Source organism: Eremothecium cymbalariae, chromosome 4 (assembly GCF_000235365.1).
Source record: "Eremothecium cymbalariae DBVPG#7215 chromosome 4, complete sequence".
Classification (NCBI taxonomy): Eukaryota; Fungi; Ascomycota; class Saccharomycetes; order Saccharomycetales; family Saccharomycetaceae; genus Eremothecium; species Eremothecium cymbalariae.
In genome coordinates, this window is record NC_016452.1 from 861,697 (window position 1) to 882,251 (window position 20,555).

The 20,555-nt window shown below is 37.8% G+C and overlaps 9 protein-coding genes, 1 non-coding gene and 2 further genes across 10 annotated transcripts, besides 1 other annotated feature; 8 read left to right on the forward strand and 4 right to left on the reverse strand.

Moving 5' to 3' along the window:
• Nucleotides 1–98: 98 nt before the first annotated feature.
• RRG8 (Rrg8p) lies at nucleotides 99–965 on the forward strand (the record flags this gene model as incomplete). Its single annotated transcript, XM_003646236.1, has 1 exon — nucleotides 99–965. The coding sequence occupies one exon, from the start codon at nucleotides 99–101 to the stop codon at nucleotides 963–965; it is 867 nt and encodes a 288-aa protein (XP_003646284.1).
• Nucleotides 962–5,799, reverse strand: Ecym_4417 (the record flags this gene model as incomplete).
• Nucleotides 5,800–6,048: 249 nt separating this feature from the next.
• On the forward strand, nucleotides 6,049–8,088 carry TEL2 (Tel2p; the record flags this gene model as incomplete). The annotated part of the gene is made up of 1 exon (XM_003646237.1): nucleotides 6,049–8,088. One exon carries the CDS (start codon nucleotides 6,049–6,051, stop codon nucleotides 8,086–8,088), a length of 2,040 nt encoding a protein of 679 aa, XP_003646285.1.
• A 365-nt stretch (nucleotides 8,089–8,453) lies between these two features.
• Nucleotides 8,454–11,339, forward strand: Ecym_4419 (the record flags this gene model as incomplete).
• Nucleotides 11,340–11,609: 270 nt separating this feature from the next.
• PCP1 (rhomboid protease PCP1) lies at nucleotides 11,610–12,623 on the forward strand (the record flags this gene model as incomplete). The annotated part of the gene is made up of 1 exon (XM_003646238.1): nucleotides 11,610–12,623. The coding sequence occupies one exon, from the start codon at nucleotides 11,610–11,612 to the stop codon at nucleotides 12,621–12,623; it is 1,014 nt and encodes a 337-aa protein (XP_003646286.1).
• Nucleotides 12,624–12,782: 159 nt separating this feature from the next.
• GTF1 (glutamyl-tRNA(Gln) amidotransferase subunit F) lies at nucleotides 12,783–13,268 on the reverse strand (the record flags this gene model as incomplete). The annotated part of the gene is made up of 1 exon (XM_003646239.1): nucleotides 12,783–13,268. The coding sequence occupies one exon, from the start codon at nucleotides 13,266–13,268 to the stop codon at nucleotides 12,783–12,785; it is 486 nt and encodes a 161-aa protein (XP_003646287.1).
• A 411-nt stretch (nucleotides 13,269–13,679) lies between these two features.
• NOP7 (mRNA-binding ribosome synthesis protein NOP7) lies at nucleotides 13,680–15,452 on the forward strand (the record flags this gene model as incomplete). The annotated part of the gene is made up of 1 exon (XM_003646240.1): nucleotides 13,680–15,452. The coding sequence occupies one exon, from the start codon at nucleotides 13,680–13,682 to the stop codon at nucleotides 15,450–15,452; it is 1,773 nt and encodes a 590-aa protein (XP_003646288.1).
• Nucleotides 15,453–15,585: 133 nt separating this feature from the next.
• SRB5 (Srb5p) lies at nucleotides 15,586–16,362 on the reverse strand (the record flags this gene model as incomplete). The annotated part of the gene is made up of 1 exon (XM_003646241.1): nucleotides 15,586–16,362. One exon carries the CDS (start codon nucleotides 16,360–16,362, stop codon nucleotides 15,586–15,588), a length of 777 nt encoding a protein of 258 aa, XP_003646289.1.
• Nucleotides 16,363–16,598: 236 nt separating this feature from the next.
• On the forward strand, nucleotides 16,599–16,935 carry VMA21 (Vma21p; the record flags this gene model as incomplete). The annotated part of the gene is made up of 2 exons (XM_003646242.1): nucleotides 16,599–16,618; nucleotides 16,716–16,935. The coding sequence occupies 2 exons, from the start codon at nucleotides 16,599–16,601 to the stop codon at nucleotides 16,933–16,935; spliced, it is 240 nt and encodes a 79-aa protein (XP_003646290.1).
• Nucleotides 16,936–17,081: 146 nt separating this feature from the next.
• On the reverse strand, nucleotides 17,082–17,885 carry VOA1 (Voa1p; the record flags this gene model as incomplete). Its single annotated transcript, XM_003646243.1, has 1 exon — nucleotides 17,082–17,885. The coding sequence occupies one exon, from the start codon at nucleotides 17,883–17,885 to the stop codon at nucleotides 17,082–17,084; it is 804 nt and encodes a 267-aa protein (XP_003646291.1).
• A 549-nt stretch (nucleotides 17,886–18,434) lies between these two features.
• Nucleotides 18,435–18,641: a sequence feature (soloLTR - fragment).
• A 244-nt stretch (nucleotides 18,642–18,885) lies between these two features.
• On the forward strand, nucleotides 18,886–18,966 carry Ecym_4426. Its single transcript has one exon. It is a non-coding gene; the product is annotated as a tRNA-Leu (tRNA).
• A 282-nt stretch (nucleotides 18,967–19,248) lies between these two features.
• MRI1 (S-methyl-5-thioribose-1-phosphate isomerase MRI1) lies at nucleotides 19,249–20,514 on the forward strand (the record flags this gene model as incomplete). The annotated part of the gene is made up of 1 exon (XM_003646244.1): nucleotides 19,249–20,514. One exon carries the CDS (start codon nucleotides 19,249–19,251, stop codon nucleotides 20,512–20,514), a length of 1,266 nt encoding a protein of 421 aa, XP_003646292.1.
• Between the last annotated feature and the right edge of the window lie 41 nt (nucleotides 20,515–20,555).

The following is a 20,555-nucleotide window of genomic DNA, read 5'->3' on the forward strand; positions in this document are numbered from 1 at the left end:
TCATTTAAGAAAAAATTCAAGGACATATATTATTAGTAGGCCACCACATATCGTCAAGACTTCAAAATTTGGCCACCATCAGATTTGTTTAATTACATATGAGAAAAGTGAGACCCCATATAGGTGGATTGGTGCCGGTTGCAATCACTAGATGTATGACGAAGAATGCTCCTAAAAGGGTTCCTTGCGTACCGAGTGTGGAGACACCCTTGTTCACTAATTTTCAGAAGTGGGCAGGCAAGAAAAAGATGCTGTATTTCAGTAGAGATGATATCTCTAGATCAAAGCCATTAATGCTGCCTAATTTTAATCTAAACGGTAATATGTTTGCTCAGATGCTTCAGAAGCCTATAAGATTGGATACCTTATCACGAGTTAAAGTTCCCAGAGCTTTTCTTGTACAATTAAAAGTGCATAAATTGGCAGTGAATAACGAAAATAAAAAATTAATAGAGCTGGCGCCGGCTATTATCAGTGGCAGTCATTCGAGTAGCTCGTATGTACCACTTAGTAGACAGGCGTTGGCTACGATGAGTTTGTCTCAACTGCTGCCGAGCTCCGTGAAATATTCTAAGATGAGGCATTTTGACGTTAGCGAGGTTGCTATGGATAGGGATAAGTTGACGACAGGGTATGAGGAAAAACTGGTAAATTTGGTGACTGATGGTCTTAAGGAGTTGGTTGGGATATTTGGGGATGAGGCTGATGTGGGGCTGGAGAATTGGGATATTCTGGTAACGTACGACGAACGAAATTCCTATGACATGGAACTACGCCAATTTGAGGATTTGGCCGGTAAGCCCGTGATAATAATCTTTAATCTACGATTTCTACGAAGTGAAGAGTTAGATAGGTTGATCAATGTGGAGCTTAAAACTCATGAGTATGGTATAATTTTGAAGATACCGAAAAATGAAAATCTAATCAAATTTATGTACAATCTGATAGCCTTCAAAACTTGTTAATCATGTGATAAGTCGTACAAGAAAGGCAAACCGTACACCACTGGTGCAGCACCGTTTAAGTACTTTAGATGGCAAACTTGCCGAGATAATGAAACGGCTTCACACACATTTTTTCCGTTCTGAGATGAGCCAGGAAAGATACCCAATTTTTGAAACATGGACTCACTGAAGTCGTCGATGTCTTTGTCAGTGACATCCCATAGGTTTCCCACAACCATTGGGCATCCGCCTAGTAGATAACAGTAGATAATTCCGGATGGTTCTAATATACCATATTGTTTCAAGTATGCTGATGAGCAACCTAACAAAAAGCTTGGTGATATCTTGGTGCATAATTTTAAAGTTTTTGATCGAATATATTGTTCACCGCCTCCGTGGCCAATATATATGAAAGAACTTGAGGTCGTTACCATCTTTGAAAAACTTCCCTCGTTAGGCCTGGAGCCTACTATGATCTGTGAATCTGGTAATCTTGTGCATAATGATGTGAATCTTTCCCTAAAGCGCTCCTCGGTCCTTGGTAAGTCGCCTTGAGGATTCAATACAACGCTTAGCGAATTTTCCAATTTTATTTTTGGAGCTATCTGGCCGTTATATTTGGTTAGTAACTCATCCAAGAATTTGATCGATGGGATCCTACTAACAGATATGCCATGAAAAAATGATAGGCATTCCCAGGGAAGGATATGACAGTCACCGCCAAGGATTAGAAAGGTATGCTGTGCTTGCGTGGAAGTTGTCTTTTTTGCATGATATTCATTGATTAATTCCTCTATCTGGATGTGGATTAGATGAGTGTCAATTTCATCGTAAGCATTTTCTTCACCGTGAAATAATAGTGTGTCAAACACAAAATATATTAAATCTTCCATCATATCCATGGCCTTTTCACTTGAAGTATCGGTAAGATCCAATTTAAGAAACAATTCCAAGATGAAATCGTCGATCTGTAAAAACATCGATGGGTTGCCGAACTGCTTTCTAGTTGGGAGGTTCTGCTGTAGCACTATTCGAAATCCAGCCTTGAACAATTCAAATAGTTCCGGATCAACAATATCATGTCTGAAGAAGCCACGAAACCCACATATCCATGAGTCTTCAATGCGCTCCATTAATTTTTGCATTCGTTTATCTAACTCATACCTTTCCTCCCACCATGCCTTTCGTTCTTCTTTTGTGCCTATAGCACTAGTAACCTCAAAAGATGTCGTTCTATTACTTTTGGTAATAATATCATTTAATTCTTTCGTCATGGAATTAAAGGATAAAGACTCCTGTGATAGATCTCTTGACTCATGTCTATTTAATGGCAGTCTCAAATTAACATGCTTACCCGTCATAGAATTTACCTTCGATAACAATAAGTCACCAGTATATTTACAAAAATTAATCGATATCACATGAAATCGACCTTCCCAGTTAGAAATGTTTGCTTGAATTTCGTTAATCTCATTCCTAATATAATGCAATGGTGTTTGAAGGTCTTTTATTTCCAGTGGCTGAAATGAATCGTAAATCTCATTGCCCATATTGGAAAATGCTTTATCATAATGCATGGGCATGTACCTTGGAACTTCAGAAATGGTATTGCGCTGAACCAATGAGCTTTCCAAATTACTCCTTGCAGATATATTTGAAAGCAATGACAACGATAGAGAGTACAAGTCCGAAGCATTTGATACCTCATGGTTTTTCATTGCGTCTAATGTTAAGGATTCCACGAGTCTTCGAATCATTTGTAAATTGTTTACGGCATTCGCACTATCGAATTTCTGCTTAAGTGACTTACCGCGTGGTGTCAATGAAGATGGTCTAGGAGAGCTATATGGTGATCCTGCCGGAGTTTTCGCATGGTTAATAAAACTTGGCCTTATTTCTTCTAATACAGGTTCAGAACAGGATGGTATTGCAATAACTGCTTCCCCCATATTTCTAAAGAAAGGGTCAGTGTCCATTTGTTTCATAATTTTTTGTATAACTCTTTGCTCTTGTTAACATCATTTAATGCTTTAATGTGCGATAATCCCCTGGTATCTTCAATAACCAATTCCAATTTCAAATTCCACTCATCTACTAGTAAAGTATCTTCTAAATCACCACTAAAGAATAAACCCAAAGAATTTTCCAACTTTTCAGGTTCGTTATTGTAATACATGAATTTTGTCAATGCATCAATATTTTCACTACCATCAAGCATGTCAAATACTTTATTCAATCTTGTCAAAATTGATGCGCTTGATTCACTTTGACCTGTTGACTGGTAATAATCATAAACAAAACACAAAGAATCATATACGGGTGTATAATCTTGTAAGCCTCCCAAAATATTCATAAATTCCTTCACATAAAATTCGCAGTCCTTTGAAATACCAACATGGATGTATATATCAAGAACCTGAACAAATATCTCATGCAACAAGGAAATTACTTCAAGTCGATGAAATTGAGATAACTTATCTTGTTTCTTTACTAATGACTGACAAAGTTTTAAAGCTCTTTTAGCCTCTGTAAGGGACTCAAACATGTTATTATTATAGAATTGAAGGTTTGATGCAATTCTCTCAATTCTTATATTAAGAAGTAATAATTTTAGGAACTGGCTTACCGGGAGGTGAGAATTATTGTTAATGTCAAATATTTCTGCTTTTTTACTTCGGAGTTCTTTCATTAAATAGTTAAACTCGTCACAATCCCGATTCCAGAGACTTATAGTCAACCTCGCATAAAGATACTCATATAGTTCGTCAAAAGCAGCTTTCTCGAGTTCAATTGTATTATAAATTTTTGATACGCTTTGAATCTGCAACTTAGAAGCCTGGACCATTTTTAACGCAAAATAAGCATCTAACAACCAAACCTTAACATCATTACGGAATGGTTCATAATAGTCAATTTTAGACTTAATTAGTTGGCCTAATTCAATTATCTTCTTGTAGAATTTATTAAACTTCAAATACTGTATCAATGCTCTAAGGAATCTAATTTCCAACCCTGAAATACGCTCATCGGCAGGTATTAAATTTACCCATTTATTCATGTAAACTTGAACAATTGTAGACAATCTTAAGGTGCTGTGGGTCTCCATTTCCAAATTTAAACTGTAAGTAGATTTAGCCAATACTTCATACTTTGATAAAACATCTAAATTCTTAACTTTAAAATCCACATCCGCAAAGCTGAACCTGTCGACACCATTTAGAGTCATAAATAGCATTCTGGATAATGGAGACCATTGAAGATAAGGAACAGTGTAATGTTCTGATACAAACCCACTGTATATTAATGCTATCATGGGTTCCGAAGCATTAGAAAATTCGACGAAACAATCCAATCCCAATTTCTTGAAACATTTATGAGACTTTGTCAAACAAATATCCCAGAGACCTGCTAAAGTATTGTCTGCAAACATAACGTATATATTAAAGCACTGTTCAAACAACGGTATAGAAAGCTCCTTTGATGAATTTGAAATGAACCTTTCAAATTTGGAAAACATGCTCCAATCTTGTTTGACCGACATGAACAAAAACATCTCCAAGTCTGCCGCTAATTGGATAAATTTATTAACCCTACGAGTCACATAAGAGTTAAACGAGAGGTTTGTTATGTTATTGAGGCGTTTGTATTCTTTTGAATTCATAAAATACTGTGCAAGGCCTTCTAAAATGCTGTATATTGAATCAATCGGCATTACATTCAAATTTGCATTCACAAATATGACGACTTTATCAAGCAATGTAATATAAGGTTTCTGCAGTTTCAAATATCTCAGGTTACAATGATAAATAAACACCTCTATCGATTTCAGAAATGTGGCCGATGTAGATGACGACTTTACCAAATTGGAATTGACAAACTTCATTAATTGGTTGAAATCATCATTCAAAATGTAACTAGACGGCTTTAATAGGACGTCAAGCACAGTTGTATCGTCAAAATTCAAAGAACATTGTTTGATTTTGCACCCTTCGCTAATTTCTTGTAACATTATTTTATCCACACTGGTCATATACTTTGAATACCCACGATAATAAGCATCAACAAAGGGCGCACACTCGGCAATACCATTTTTAGAGAACTTTATTATTTGAGTTTGAAACTTCTTGAGATCCATATTCTTGATATATATAGAAAACTCTAGTTTAAATTGTCCCACATACTGTAAAAATTTTAAAGCAAACAATACCTTGTACTGTGGAAGTAATGAGAAGAAGTTAAGTAAAAGCTTAGCCACCGTATGTATCTTGATCTTTTCATCACGTAATAACAATCTTTCATCTCTTGCAAACATTTGCACCAAAATAATACCATACTTCTCAACCTGGTTAGACTTGAGAATCAATTGCATCAGCAAGATCTTAAGTGTAGATAAATACCACTGGTTACTCACACTGAAATCTGCCATTACTATCTCCTCAATCGTCTCGACAGTCCCATAATTAGTATGATTAAATAAACTTTGAATCTCACCAAGTGCAATCCCCAACTTTCCCGCTTCAAGCATCTTGATTATAATCAACAAGTGCTGCTTTGACAATTCAACAATCTTCCCAATGTGATGTCTTCTTTTCAATTCCTTGTAAAGCTCAATAATCGTCACATGCAATTGATCTGCCATGGCAAAATTACTATCATTGCAGAATTGGTTCACTATCCTTAACCCATTAGAAACATCAAATGCTACCTTTTCAACAAATTTTAACGTATTGCTATGGCTTCCGTCAATCCCTTTATCTTGCTTCAGTCTACCACCACTAGGGATACTGTTCCACGAATTCCTCATTATAGGTGTGTTCAGATTGATCACATTTAAGACCTCCTTTTCTCTAGCCATAATATACTTTCTCCCCTCGGTTACACCTTTCCTTATCACTAGTTCTGATATGTATTTGGTCCCGTTGGATCATTGTAAACCTGGAACATAAACATGATGTGGTTTTTTTAATCTTTGTTTGTGTTTTTGATATGTCCGAACATGTAGGATCATTTGTACCTGTTTTTTCGGACATATCGTGGAAGAATTCTCGATGATAATACTGATTAAGATAGAATAATGACAAGCAAAAGCATGCTTGAGGGTTGAATGACGGGTGTACGAACAATATTGATGATAGATTTGGAGAATTTGACCCGAGATTTAAATAATGATGAGATATCTGAAGTTCTTGGACAGCTGGTGCAGGATGGGCTGTCAGTGGATAGAGTTTTGTTGGTGTTGAGACAGATAGTTGTGGTATATCCTTCTTTGAATGAGACTAATAAGAGAGTGGTTAGGAAGTTATGTTCAGGGAGTATTGTTTTTATTTCTCAGTTGGTACAGTTTATTAAGGTTTTGGGTAATAAATCTGAGGCCAATATTTACAAGGGCTTCTTGTTGGACACTTTGAGGAGGGAGCCTGGAGGGCTGTGTAGTATGATGGAGGTTGCAAAACCGATGGAACAGCGGCAGGTAGGGTCTATGTTGTTTGGTAGTAAGATATTTAATGTTTTAGGGGGAGTGACTAATGTGTTGGAGTATCTGGAGATTCTTGGTTGTCAGGTGAAATATTGGCTTGAGCATAATGAGAATTGGTCAAATAAGGCCAATGCCGATATGTTTTTGATGTTGTTTCAGTTTCATCCTACACATGCCATGGATATAATTCTGGGGGGTGTTATTCTACAGGGTGGAAGAACTTGGGAGCCTTTCGTGCAAATCTGTAACACGAACATTGGAGTTTCCCAGAAGCGTCTTGTGAATGGATACCTATTGAAGTATCTTGACCGTGTAACGAATGAATCTACAGTACAACAGTGCTTCAATCTACTCTGTTCACTGGATTATAGACTTATAGATCTTCTGAAGGTCCATGAACTGCAGTCTATCTACCTAAAGTACGCCATTGCGAAAGCCTTGTCACTTGAAGGTAGGCTGAATCTGTTAAATATATTATTAAGTGCCTTTAGCGCAGCCGATGAAAACTTCGACCAACAGATATGTGAGTTATTATTAATACTGCTACAGACCCTGAATAAAGAACACTTTCAACAGTTGGTACATGACGAAACGTTTCTAAATGCTGTGACTAAGCGTTTGTCTTCAGAATTTGAAGTCCTTAGAGAAAGAACAATGTTCATTGCGAAGATAATCGCCGGCGATGACTTAAAGTATGAGAGTAAATATAATATCGCCGTTCCAACTTTGGAACTAACACGGACGACAAGTATCCAGTTTGATTTACTGAATCACCGACCAGAAGAAAGAGACGCCATGATTTCCAATACAATTGATAGGAGTATAACTAAATTATCTTTGAATGACAGTGATGATGAAGACGAAGATAATCCTGAAGACCCTGCAACTAGACATATTGTGTTCTTAAAGGAACTAGTCCAAGAATTTGAATTACTTAGTTCAACTCATAGAAGTTCCATCAAGCTTTTAAAGACTACTGTAAAATTAGTAAGACAAAAGAAGGATTTTACAAGTGAGGTTTCGTTTTATTTTAGTCCGCTGATCAACGCTATAGCAACACTATCAAACACAATGGACCATGAATCATTTGAAGAATGGCGGATTAACGCTTTGGTTAGTTTGTTGGTTGTTGTTCCAGATAAAGTAGTTGATCTGTTTCTGATTTTGTTCCAAGGAGATCTCTCATTCCAACAAAGAATGTCTATACTCTCCTCCTTGGCGTTGTCGGCTAGGGAATTGAGAGGCTTCGATGATCCATATATCCTTAAACCTGAATATGATTTCCCTTCTAACAGGCTGCCGTGGGATAATCCAAAAGCTCAACTAACCGATCAGACAACTTTAATACAAGATGTCAGCGAAGATAAATCTTCAATATCGGACGGCCAAGTCATATGGAAATCTAAGAAATTATCTACAGATCAGACTTCGAATAAGAAGAAACCAAATAATTTCAGGAAAGTCGCCTCTATTTATTTTTTCCCTCTGGCAAATGCATGGATGAATGGCATCGATCTTGGAACCTTCGATTCTTTATTCAAGACTCATTATCTGAGCACCTTAAAGATCATATTCTCCGCAGCAAATCCACATCATAAATACCAAGAAATGTCGTCCATGCTTAATATGATACTTGAAGATGCTGCTTCACAAAATATTGAAGTTTAACTGAACTATCTATGTATGTGGCTGTTGGTTCGATTTGTCACCAAACGACCATTCCACGTTAATAATACCAACCTATGCTATTCGAAATCTTTCTTAAGAACACAATTAATCCCACCCATAATCTGACGACCTGCTCAAACTACCAGATAGGCATCTGGATAATATCTAGCCTTTGAGTCTACTGTTTTATATCAATTTATATATTCCTTGACGTTTTTGTATCGTTTTGTTACCCGGAAATTATGCATCGTACTCAAATCCCCTTTATTATATCAAAATAGAAGCACACATAACTTCATATTAAATGAGACCATAATTGATTAACAGCGTCAGGAGAGCTGTAAGTGAGGGGCATTGGTGTAAGTATGTCGTTTCTACACTCACTTCGTCAGAAGGCTACTCAAATTTCATTTTTGGAAAAAATTGCAGATAATTTTGCTCCTTCAATGAGCAGAGATGAAAAGTTTAGACTTGAGTATAAGTTGCCTGAAGGTGAATGTATCTTGCAGGATTCAAATGTCGATATTTCCTTACGAAGTTCTCATGTGGCACCTGCAGATAAAAACAATGGTGGATCAAGCAATAACCTGGCTTATGTATATTCTGGGAGACTTTTCTTAACTCAACACTTTTTGGTATTTCGTGATTCCCTTGATCATCACACTGCTGCATTGGTCTTGAACATTTCAACGATTAAGAGGGTTGAACGAGTTCCAAGTACATCTTTTGCATTTACTTTGAATATAACTTTATATTCAGGAACTCGTATATTTGTGCAATTTATTGGTATGCGTTATAGGTCGGAGGAATTCTCTTCATCTTTAAAGACACAATTGAAACAGAATATCCCAAAATACAAAACACTTAGCTCCTTTCCTAGATACATGCTATTCTGAGTATTTAATTGCAAAAAATGTACTCAAAAAGCCTGATTTGAAAACCCCTGCAGGTGGCCTTGGCCAAATATTCAGATATCCTGGCGATCCTTTGGCACAGAAAGAGAAGGCAAAATTACGGTTGTGGTTTGATTACTTTAAAGAGAATGGGACTAGTTTGAGTATTTTTAAGCACCCTATGTTCCATAAATTAATTCGTGTCGGTGTACCAAATAGATTGCGTGGAGAAATTTGGGAATTGTGCACTGGTTCCATGTTTCAAAGGTTTTCATTTCAAGGAGAATATCAGAAAATATTACAGGATAATAAAGACAAGCACTCTCAGGCTATTGATGAAATTGAGAAAGATTTGAGTAGATCGTTACCAGAATATGCCGCATATCAGGATGATGAGGGCATAACCAGATTAAGAAATGTTTTGGTATCTTATTCTTGGAAAAATCCGGATGTCGGGTATTGCCAAGCTATGAATATTGTTGTCGCAGCATTGCTAATATTTATGACTGAAGAGCAAGCTTTCTGGTGTTTGTCTATATTATGTGACACTTATGTTCCAGGGTACTATTCAAAAACTATGTATGGCACGCTTCTAGATCAGAGGGTTTTTGAATCATTTGTGGAAAGCAAGTTGCCAACTCTATGGGATCATGTTGTCAAAAGTGACATTCAACTGTCTACTGTATCGTTGCCCTGGTTTTTATCTTTATTCTTTACTTCCATGCCGCTTATTTTTGCATTTCGTATCATGGATTTGTTTTTCCTAAGTGGTCCAAAGACACTCTTCCAGGTTGGTTTAGCCATATTAAAAATCAATATGGCAGATCTCTTGGAAGTTGATGACGATGGGATGTTTATTGCCATCTTAAAGAACTACTTTCATAGTTTGGAGCAGAGTGCACATCCTGACTCGAGTGACATTAAATACAAACGAATTACAAAGTTTCAGGAATTATTGGTTGTTGCGTTCAAAAATTTCGATGTTATCACTGATGAAGTGGTTACGTTAGAACGAAGTAAGTACAAGAGAGGAATCTTTGAGAATATCGAATCCTTTGCTAAAAAAACTCAAATGCGGAACCTACCACCTGTTAGGAATCTTACTCCTGACGACATCTCGAATATTTATGATATATATTATCAGAGCATTGAAACTCACAAGATTAGTTTAGGAACAGGCTCTTCAAATATGAATTATCAAGCGTTTGTTCCATTCTTGGGTAAATTTTGCGATTGGTGCAGACCAAATGGGAATGATCAGAATCCAAGTTATCAAAAACAGAAACATAGTTTCTTAAAAAGGCTATTCCGCAAATGGGACATAAATTTGAATGGAGAATTGACCTTAAATGAAGTTATTTCCGGAATTGATAAACTATTTAGTAATGATTTGATGGAAATGATGAACAACTTCTTTAGTTTATACGATGATAGAAAGGTAGGTGAGATTCAACGTGAAGAAATTTTACAGATGTCAGAGGGCTTGTTATTCTTAACTGAGCCCTGGAAAAATGCTAGAATTGTGGATCGAATGACACAACAAGCCATTGAGGCGGATATTGCAGAAAATATTGTTAAACAAACCGAAGCAGGCTTTATTGATGAAATTGAACTACCTACTGGAGTAGTTTTTGATGATAAACTATACAAGCGCCAACAAGTAGAAAGATACCTTCAAGCCGCTAGCAATTTTTTAAAAAGATGTTTTGAGTATGCAAGACCTTTGGAATCAGAAAATGATAAGCATCTAATTGACTTACACGATAAAGTTGACAGTGGCCTTGATGACACTAGTAATACTGATAGCGAAGATAAAAAAAAGAAGATATTATTGACATTGGTGACGCAAATATTATTGAAAATAAATCCATCAAGTCCATTAAAGCCAATGCTGCATTAAATCCCGAAAATCCAAGTGTCATTGATCTACCCACATTTAGAATGATTGTTTTGGCAGATGAGACTTATGAACTTTTCTTTGCGCACACCCTAAGAAATTCAATCCATGTGAATGAACAAGTGAGTGCCTTCGATGCAAGAGCGAAAGCATTGAGAAATGTTTTCGATGGATTGCTTGCTGACGGCAGAAGAGTCGCATATCAAGTACGGCGCCGCGTCGACTCTGTCGCCACAAGAACCAACGCTTCAATAAACTCCACAGATAAACAGGAAGAACTTGATGATGATTTTAGTACAGAGCAACCAGATGATCATTCTGATCTTCTAACAGGAGACTTACTAGCTCTAGGAATGGATACTGATGATTTAGGACAGCAACAGCAAAGACAAGGCACGTTGAACTTGGATACTGAGAGTTCAGCAACCGATCACCCACATCTCGTTGAATTTGAAGCTTAATAAACAAGCTTATGTATATTTATAAATTCGGTATCATATATACACCTTAATGTTCACAGGTAAGTAGTTGGACTCACATTATCCCATCTTATGATATCCATTTATCAGGACTTGAGCATCGTATGCAAACCGTGCTTAGTGAGATTCCTTTATTAACCTTGATACTCTTCAGGTTTAAAACATGTGGACAGAACCCTCTCCTGGAGTTGTAGAACTATTATCATTTGGCAGCAACATCCTCAATAAACAATTATTATTGAGTTAATCAATATGCACTTGACGGCTTTTACTAGAGTCCATGGTAGGCATTTCTTCCTCAGCAATGCGATTAATTTGCAGTCTAGACCCTCAATAGCTTCCATGATGAGCTTTAATAAGCCTTTGAATTTAGTATTAAACAAGTATATGGTAAAATTGAGAGCTAATCTTTCGGATAAAACCAGTCAATCGATTTCAAATCCAATTAAATCCAGTTTTGGTGGTCTTTTTGATGGATCTCCAAGTCGATATGCAAGATTAAACAGATTCCAAGATTATTCGCCTAAAAGAAGTAATGATAATAAAATAATCAAGCTTACTCTTTGGGGGATTTTATTTATGGGAGGGTCTTTCCTTCTTTCCCCTTACTTATTTGATATCAAGCCTTTCAGTTATTTCAAGTTGCATCCTACACATCTCCCATATGCTCTGATAGGGATAAATTGTGCAGTATTTGGGCTCTGGCAACTTCCTAGGTTCTGGCTTCCATTACAGCGTTACGCTTTGTTACAGAAGGATCATATCTATAGCAAGTGGTCTTTAATCGGAAGTGCATTCTCTCACCAAGAATTTTGGCACTTTGGTATGAATATGATGTGTTTATGGTCTTTTGGAACTAGTCTCGCAGTAATGTTGGGGCCCGCAAACTTCACCAGTTTGTATTTGAATAGCGCTATAGCGGGGTCCTTATTTTCTCTGTGGTATCCTAAGATTGCACGTATTGCTATTATGGGGCCAAGTTTAGGTGCCAGCGGCGCATTGTTCGGTCTATTTGCAGTGTTTTCATATCTGGCCCCCGATGCTAAGATCATGCTACTGTTCTTCCCTATGCCTGTGGGAGCTTGGTATACTTTCCTAGGTTTAGCAGGATGGAATGTTGTTGGTTGTGTGTTCAGATGGGGTATGTTTGACTATGCAGCACATGTCGGAGGTTCTGTTATGGGGGTCCTCTACGGTTGGTGGATATCCAAACGAATTCACAGAGGAAGGAAAGCTAGAAGACTTCTTTCATTCCCCCGTTTCTAAGTTAAAATTCATAATCCCATTACATGGAACCTTTTGAAATCAAACTGTTCATATATCATCTATCTCTGCACTTTTCCTATCTATATTGAATAATTTATAAAAGAAAATGAACATATATATTGTATTCACTTTTAAAAGGATACCCACCAACCTGATTGATTACTTTCTATTCTTCATGGAATTCCCTCTGACAACAAAATACCCGTTATCTTTCAAAGTTGCCAATGATGTACAATCCCAAAACCCACTTCTTTCCGCTAAATCATCGTTTTTTGATTGAGCCTTTACTAACATAGTCAATTGTTCAAATGTTAGCTCATCTTGAGTACGAGACATAAGTCGAGCATCTTCCGAGATACTGCTAGGGTTTACATCAACATCATGTAACTTGTTGATAAATTTTAACTGGTTGGCTAACCGCCTTTGCGTTTCCGCATTGTCACCCTCTGGTAGACCTGACAACTTGAGCAGCTTCTTCACTTCATCTTCTGCTACTGGTTCCGTTGTCTCTGGATTTGGTATATAATCTTCAATCCTCCATGTAGCTCTCGAGAGATACTCTTCAATATGCTTTCTTGATTCAAATTTTTTACCTACAGATGAACTGCAGAAACGTACTACTGAAGCCCTGGTGACTCTAAGCATTCCTACAACTCACTGATTCGAAATAGATATGATAGAAGACTCGGATAATATTTTGAATATCAAATTTCAGGGTTTTCAATCATTACGGGGAACAGTGGTGAACATGCAGAAATCACATTGAAAGAAAGATTCCATGCTATCAAATAAGAACTGGATCTGCATTAGGGAATATATCTTGCGCATTGGAAATATTCATTATCCGTTATATATATACATGTAGAGCTTCGAAATAAACTGCTGGTATCTGTGTCACGTGATCATCGTTTCTTTTTGATATCATCGGAAAATTTTTCAGTTGAGGCGATGAGCTACATAATGGGAGCTATGAGATGAACTAGTTAATAGTAGTTTCTTTCGGTAGATACACCAACACTTTCGCTGGTGGAACTTGTATAACTATTACTATTCTTAATGAGGGTGAAGAAGAAAAATTCTAGCGGTAACGCCAGAAACTTTATCACCAGGTCGCAAGCGGTTCGGAAACTACAAATCTCCCTTGCTGATTTCAGAAGGTTATGTATCTTCAAAGGTATTTATCCAAGAGAACCAAGGAACAAGAAGAAGGCTAATAAGGGATCTACAGCCCCTACGACATTCTACTACTATAAGGATATTCAGTATCTTCTGCATGAACCTGTTCTGGCTAAGTTCAGAGAACACAAGACTTTTGCGAAGAAGTTGACCAGGGCGCTTGGAAGAGGTGAAGTTTCCTCGGCTAAGAAGTTGGAAGAGAATAAAACTTCATACAAACTTGATCACATTATTAGGGAGCGTTATCCAAGTTTCCCAGATGCTTTGAGAGATATTGATGATGCGTTGAACATGTTATTTTTGTTCGCTAACCTCCCTGCTACCGACCAGGTATCATCTCGTGTTACAAAAGATGCTCAAAAAATCTGTAATCAATGGTTGGCCTTTGTTGCTAGAGAAAGATTATTAAGAAAGGTATTTGTGTCGATCAAGGGTGTTTACTACCAAGCAAACGTTAGAGGGGAAGAAATCAGATGGTTAGTTCCCTTCAAGTTTCCTGAAAATATCCCATCAGATGTTGATTTTAGAATCATGCTAACATTTTTGGAATTTTATTGTACATTGACGCATTTCGTTTTGTTTAAATTATACACTGATAATGGTATTGTGTATCCACCAAGATTGGATATGAAGAAGGATAAGATTATAGGTTGTTTAAGTGCATATATCTTGGAATCGAGTGAAGGCGCTCCTATAGATGGTCCAAAATCAAACACTGTTGAGACTCAAGAAGTTAAGACTTTAGACAAGAGAACTTTGCGTTCTGCGATGAAAGCTGATACCAATGATAATACTGAAGAACAAGAGACCGATCAAGCAGAAAATGTTGATGATGCTAAATTGGATGCCTTCGAAGATAAAAATAAAAACCAAGGAGATCTCCTTGAGCAGCCATCCCAGTACAACTCTCCAACTGCAACGTTGTTTTCAGGTATGATCTTTTACGTTAGCAGAGAAGTCCCTATTGATATTCTAGAATTCTTAATTCTCTCATGCGGTGGTACTGTTGTTTCAGAAGCTGCAATGGATCAATTGGATAGCGTTGAAGATTTTGATCTAAGTCGTGTAACCCATCAAATTGTTGACAGACCAGTTTTAAAGAATAAGGTTGCCAATAGAACTTACATTCAACCACAATGGGTCTTTGACTCCATTAACAAGGGAGAGTTTGTTCCGGCTAATTTGTACATGCCTGGTGAGTCATTGCCTCCACACCTGTCCCCATGGGGTGATGCTGTGGGTTATGACCCGACAACAGAAGATGCTGTTGAAGGAGAAGAAGAAGAAGAAAAGACTCTGGATGAGGATTCTGAAGAGAACGAAGTAGAAGAAGAAGCAGATGATGATTCTGAAGACGACGAGGATCTCAAAGCTCAAAAGGAATTGGAGCTAGAGGCGCAGGGTATTAACTACTCAAAGGCTAAGGAAGAGAACAGTCTGGGAGAGGGAACTAAAGTCAAGGTTAAAAAAAGAAAATCTGAGGAAGAAGAGGAGAAGGACCTGAAGTTAATCATGATGAGTAACAAACAACGTAAACTGTACAAAAAGATGAAATACTCCAATGAAAAGAAGGATGAAAAGATTGAGAATTTGAAGAAAAAGAAGAAGCAGATTGCCAAGACGAAGAGTAAGTTAGAACGCTTGGAGCAGTAAGAGGAGGGAACTGTTGTCTATTTACCGCTTGCATGATTAAGTAAAGTGTTCTTGCATATATAATGATTTAGATTGCACTGTATATTATACTAAACCTCAATTACCTTTTTTAATAAACAAGAAAAACTGGAGTTTAGAAATCATTTAAATGGCCTATTCTAGGATCCATGCACTTTCTATCAGGAACGACTAAATCTATATACTCTCGAAGCTCTCGTTTTAAATTTAGGAGCTGTTTTGTTCCTTGGTTTACAGCCTCGATGTCCGTGATCTTGGCCACATTGACATACGCTTCAATTAAAAACCCTCCCTTGGTAATTAGGTTGGTGCTTTCTTCCGAATCGTTTACATTCCATATCTTATACACCTGAAATACAAGCCCACTCTCCATGTAGAACTTGGTACCAATTTGCACAAACTGATAATCTGGTACATACCCCAACTCTTTGAGGAATGCATTTATTGAAGATTCCGAACCGCCTGTATCCGAAATAACAGATTCAGTCATAGACTGCATACAAACCTTTCTATCTTTCCCCGCAGATGGAATATCCCAAATGCTCAAACTCGACGGGCGAGAATCCATACTACTATTTGTAATTAATAACTTTAAATAATCCCTTTCAATCGGCAAATCATCTTTTGTGAGAGTTGAACAGATCCTGTAACTGTATTCATTGGCTTTAATCTTTTCAAATGGAATATCCTGCATTATTCGAATTCTCGTCTGTTCCACCAGCTGGTTCTTAACATTCACCTTCTCAATATCATATGTTGGATCTGGTATAGCTACATGGCTGAAGTTGGCAAATATCACAGGCGGTCTACCAGAAAGGGTGGAAATTGTTGAAATAAGAAGCTCAAAAGAATCATCATCAATCGCAGAAAACAAACTCAATCTTTGAACCATCGGCTAAATCTAATGGATAATATCGAACTGTCCCGCGGGCTAACCAATCCCCTTTGCTTTTATTATATCTCATGTTTTAATAAATGTTTGTATAATATAACTAATTTGTGTGGATAACTTTTTCTGCTATAAAATCTTCAACTTTTGAACCCTTCCCATCTAAAATATTCAATCCAACCAGCATTGATATCATAAACCAGCGATAATACCAAGCATAATTAAGCAGGATCCAAGTAATGGCTGTAGATATACCACGGTATGTTACCAAACCGATAAGATTCTATTTCTGTCTTCCGTTGTACACACACCTTTATAACCAAGACGACTAACTTTTTTCAAATGTTTCTTAATAGTACTGTAATTGCAAAGTTGCTCTTCTTTACCATCGCTGTGGCCGTAATCCCTGTAATTACGTTCTTCACGGTACAGCAGTACACCGATAATACTTTAGTAAGTGGTGGACTTGCTGCGTTAGCGGCCAATATCGTCCTAGTCGCTTATGTCGTGATGGCTTTCATGGAGGACTCACCAGCTCCAGCTTCTAAGGAGGACGAAACAAAGAAAGTACAGTAAACGAAGTGGAACCCCTATTTGTACAATATATATATATATATATATATAGATCTGGATAGCACCCCTATCTCTGCTAAAATCAAGATACATTCCTAAATAATGAATTAATAATGAAACTATTTTGAGTATGCAAATACACCGCCAGCCTAGTTGGTCTTTTTTAATGGGTTCGTAGACTTCTCTAAAGCTCCATATGAGATGTCCAAAGACAAAACCCAGGAGGTAGCAACAACCAAGATAAAGAGCAAAAGCAACGATACAAGAAGACAACTTAACAACCCCTCCGTCCAAGTCTTGCTCAACTCATCTTTCGATTTGTCGGCATCTGTATCTTCATCCTGTACCTTAGTGATCCCAATAGAACCACTATCTTGCTCCTCCGGAGATTTCTTGGCCATATTCGATACACTGAAATCAGAAGATTTTGAATCATGCTCAGGAAACTGAAACACTAAACTGCCCAACTTTGGCACCAATTCCCCAAAGTGCTGGTAAGTTTCCAGTAAAAACCTGTCGAGCATATCCAAATTATATTGCCCTTCGGAGAACCGCATCAACAAAACATCACTTGTATCTTTAATCTTGAGCTTTATTCCATCTGTAACATGCTCCGGGAGTTGTGCTATCTCTATCGAAGAGTACGAATCCTGCTGAGATATATCCTCATCATTATTCAATACCAAATGTGAATCACTATCTAAATAGTCCTCGAGAAATGGATATTGCCCACCTCTAGATGATGCAAATTCCCCATATAAATTGAATTTATCAAACTTAAGAATTATAACCGGTTCTTCGGCTGAAACATGCTTCAAAAACTGGGACAACCCAGATACACCAGTGGATTTAAAATGTTCCCTATACCGTTCTGATTCGACTGAAACCAAAGAAATCGTTGCATAAACAGCATTAACCAAACTCAACAGTTGTAAAAACAAACCCAAATACATGGCTGATGCTAGCAGCTGCTCTAAGGGACCAAAGTTACAATTAATAGACCTCTGAACTCAGTTTTAGTCTTCCTTATAGAAACCCATTTCTCTAAATATATATGTATGTACATATATATACAAAGTTCCCATTTTTATGATTTCGGACCTTGTATCATTTTAAACGGTACCTACCTGGCTAAAAAATGGCACAGATATGACAGAAGGCGAACGACTGCTGCTGATTGTTCCCTAAGCGTTGAGGTTGTTGGATTCTTATCTAGTGGGTTGGACGGTATTTAACCAGTGTTTGGTACCATTTCCATGAATACTTATTCTTTTCTTGTTAGCAGTAATATGTATTCAATTTATTTTTTACAATTTTATAGATTAATCATCTATTTAGCTTTCTAATCATAGTTGCTGATAACAATACATCGAATCGATTCAATATCGACTCGATGTATATACAGATTAGACTGAACAGCAGTATGGATTGGTGCAGCTATATCACATACTATATTGTAATTATCTGCTTATATGATTACTCACGTGATGGGATCAAGATGCTGTCGAGGGCCACTGGTTGGGGTCACGTGCTGGCTGGAGTATCTCGTCACGTGCCAGCTAATACTTAGGTTGATGATCAGTTACTGTGTATATAGTCTCTAATCTGGCTCAACTACCCTCTAGGGATCTAGCTGGACCTAGTATCTAGTCTAACCTAGCTAATTTTGGGTCTCCTTATATACTTTTCTGCTGTCATACTTAAGCTCTTCTCTCAGCAAGCAACCTGCAGGATGCTGGCTGGCACAGGATCCTGGTTGACACATAACCTGCATGCTGGCTCCTGGTTGACGTCACCATAGTATCCAGCCTTCTCATATTCGCCTGACAGCTCTGATACCCTGCTTCTTAGCTTGGTTATCGTTGTCTTCTAGCTTCTCTTTTGATTTTACGACAGATGCACTGCATACTTGTAAAAACCAAGTGAAACTGCTCTAGGAGTATCTCTGGATTTGGTACTCTGGCCGAGCGGTTAAGGCGCCAGGTCGAGGTCCTGGTCTCTTCGGAGGCGCGAGTTCGAATCTCGCGGGTATCAATATTTCACTTTCCTTTTTTGTATTATGACTCGACAAGTAGTGTGAACTGGGTTTTATGATCGACATAGCATCTCCCACGTCTCTCCAAGCATTTCTTGATCGAAGGGGTCGTCTATAGTGTTGCTTGTGGGTTCATTTTGATGTATGCCCATCAGTATCTCATCACGTTATATAATAGATTATTGAAAAAAAACGAAAGATTGAATAACCCTGGATGCATAATACTTCAACGTACGATAAAGAAAAAACTGACCGGTTTGCAAGATATATAGGGATCTACTATGAGTTTAGAAGCTATCAAGTTTGATCGTGCAGATAAGAATGTGGTTTCTGTGAAGGTTCTCGACCAGCTGTTATTGCCATATATCACGAAGTATGTAGCAATTTATACAATTGATGACGGTTTTGCAGTAATTAAGTCAATGCAGGTCAGAGGGGCACCTGCTATTGCAATTGTTGGTGTATTGTCTGTTTTAATGGAATGTCAGCTATTAAAAAATGAAGCTTTTGTCAGGTCTCAATGTTTCTATGATATGTCTTCATTTTCGGGATTTACAAAGACTTTGATGTGTAGGTTGGAATTTTTGTTAAGTTCTCGTCCAACCGCAGTAAATTTATCCAATTCTATTATGGATATGAGAAGAATTGTTGATGATCCTAATTGCGGGTCGTTTGTCGAGTTTTTTGACAGGTTGTACGACTATGCTTGTAAGTTAATCGATGACGATTTGCGTAATAACAAAATAATGGGTGACCATGGTGCCAGATACCTGTTAGAATCGCTTGCACAGGAAGAAGGATTCGAACAAGATTTTGCAGTATTAACCATCTGTAACACTGGCTCTTTGGCCACCTCTGGCTATGGTACTGCATTGGGGGTTATTCGTTCGTTATGGCAAGATTCTCAATACAAGGTTTCGAGCGGCGGTAAAGAAGCAAAGAAACAAAAGACATCCGCCAATAGCGGTGCTAAACTGGTTCATGTGTACCCTTTAGAAACTCGCCCATACAACCAAGGGTCCCGTTTGACTGCCTACGAATTGAAGCACGATGGCATCCCGTCCACTCTTATTACCGATTCATCCATCGCTTACCGCATCTCAACTTGTGAGGTTCCCATCAAAGCTGCATTTGTAGGAGCGGACCGTATCGTGCGCAATGGCGACACTGCGAATAAAATTGGCACCTTCCAGCTCGCTCTTGTCTGCAAACACTTTGGTATAAAGTTTTTCGTTGTTGCTCCAAAATCAACAGTTGACAATGTCACCGAAACTGGTGCAGATATATTCATAGAGGAAAGAAACCCAGATGAGTTTAGGATCGTTACAGGCACTGCACTCGATCCAACCTCTGCTGCGCCAACTCCAGTCTTGAATTCCTCTGGAGAACCCACTATAGGGAAAGTCGGCATCACGCCGCCAGATATGGATGTTTGGAACCCCTCCTTCGACGTCACCCCGCACAAATACATAGATGGCATCATTACAGAACAGGGTGTGTTCACCAAGGATAAAAACGGCAATTTCGATCTCACAGAGCTATTCTGAAGCCCTTCATATACATACACATTTTTGTACAGAGTTGCTTC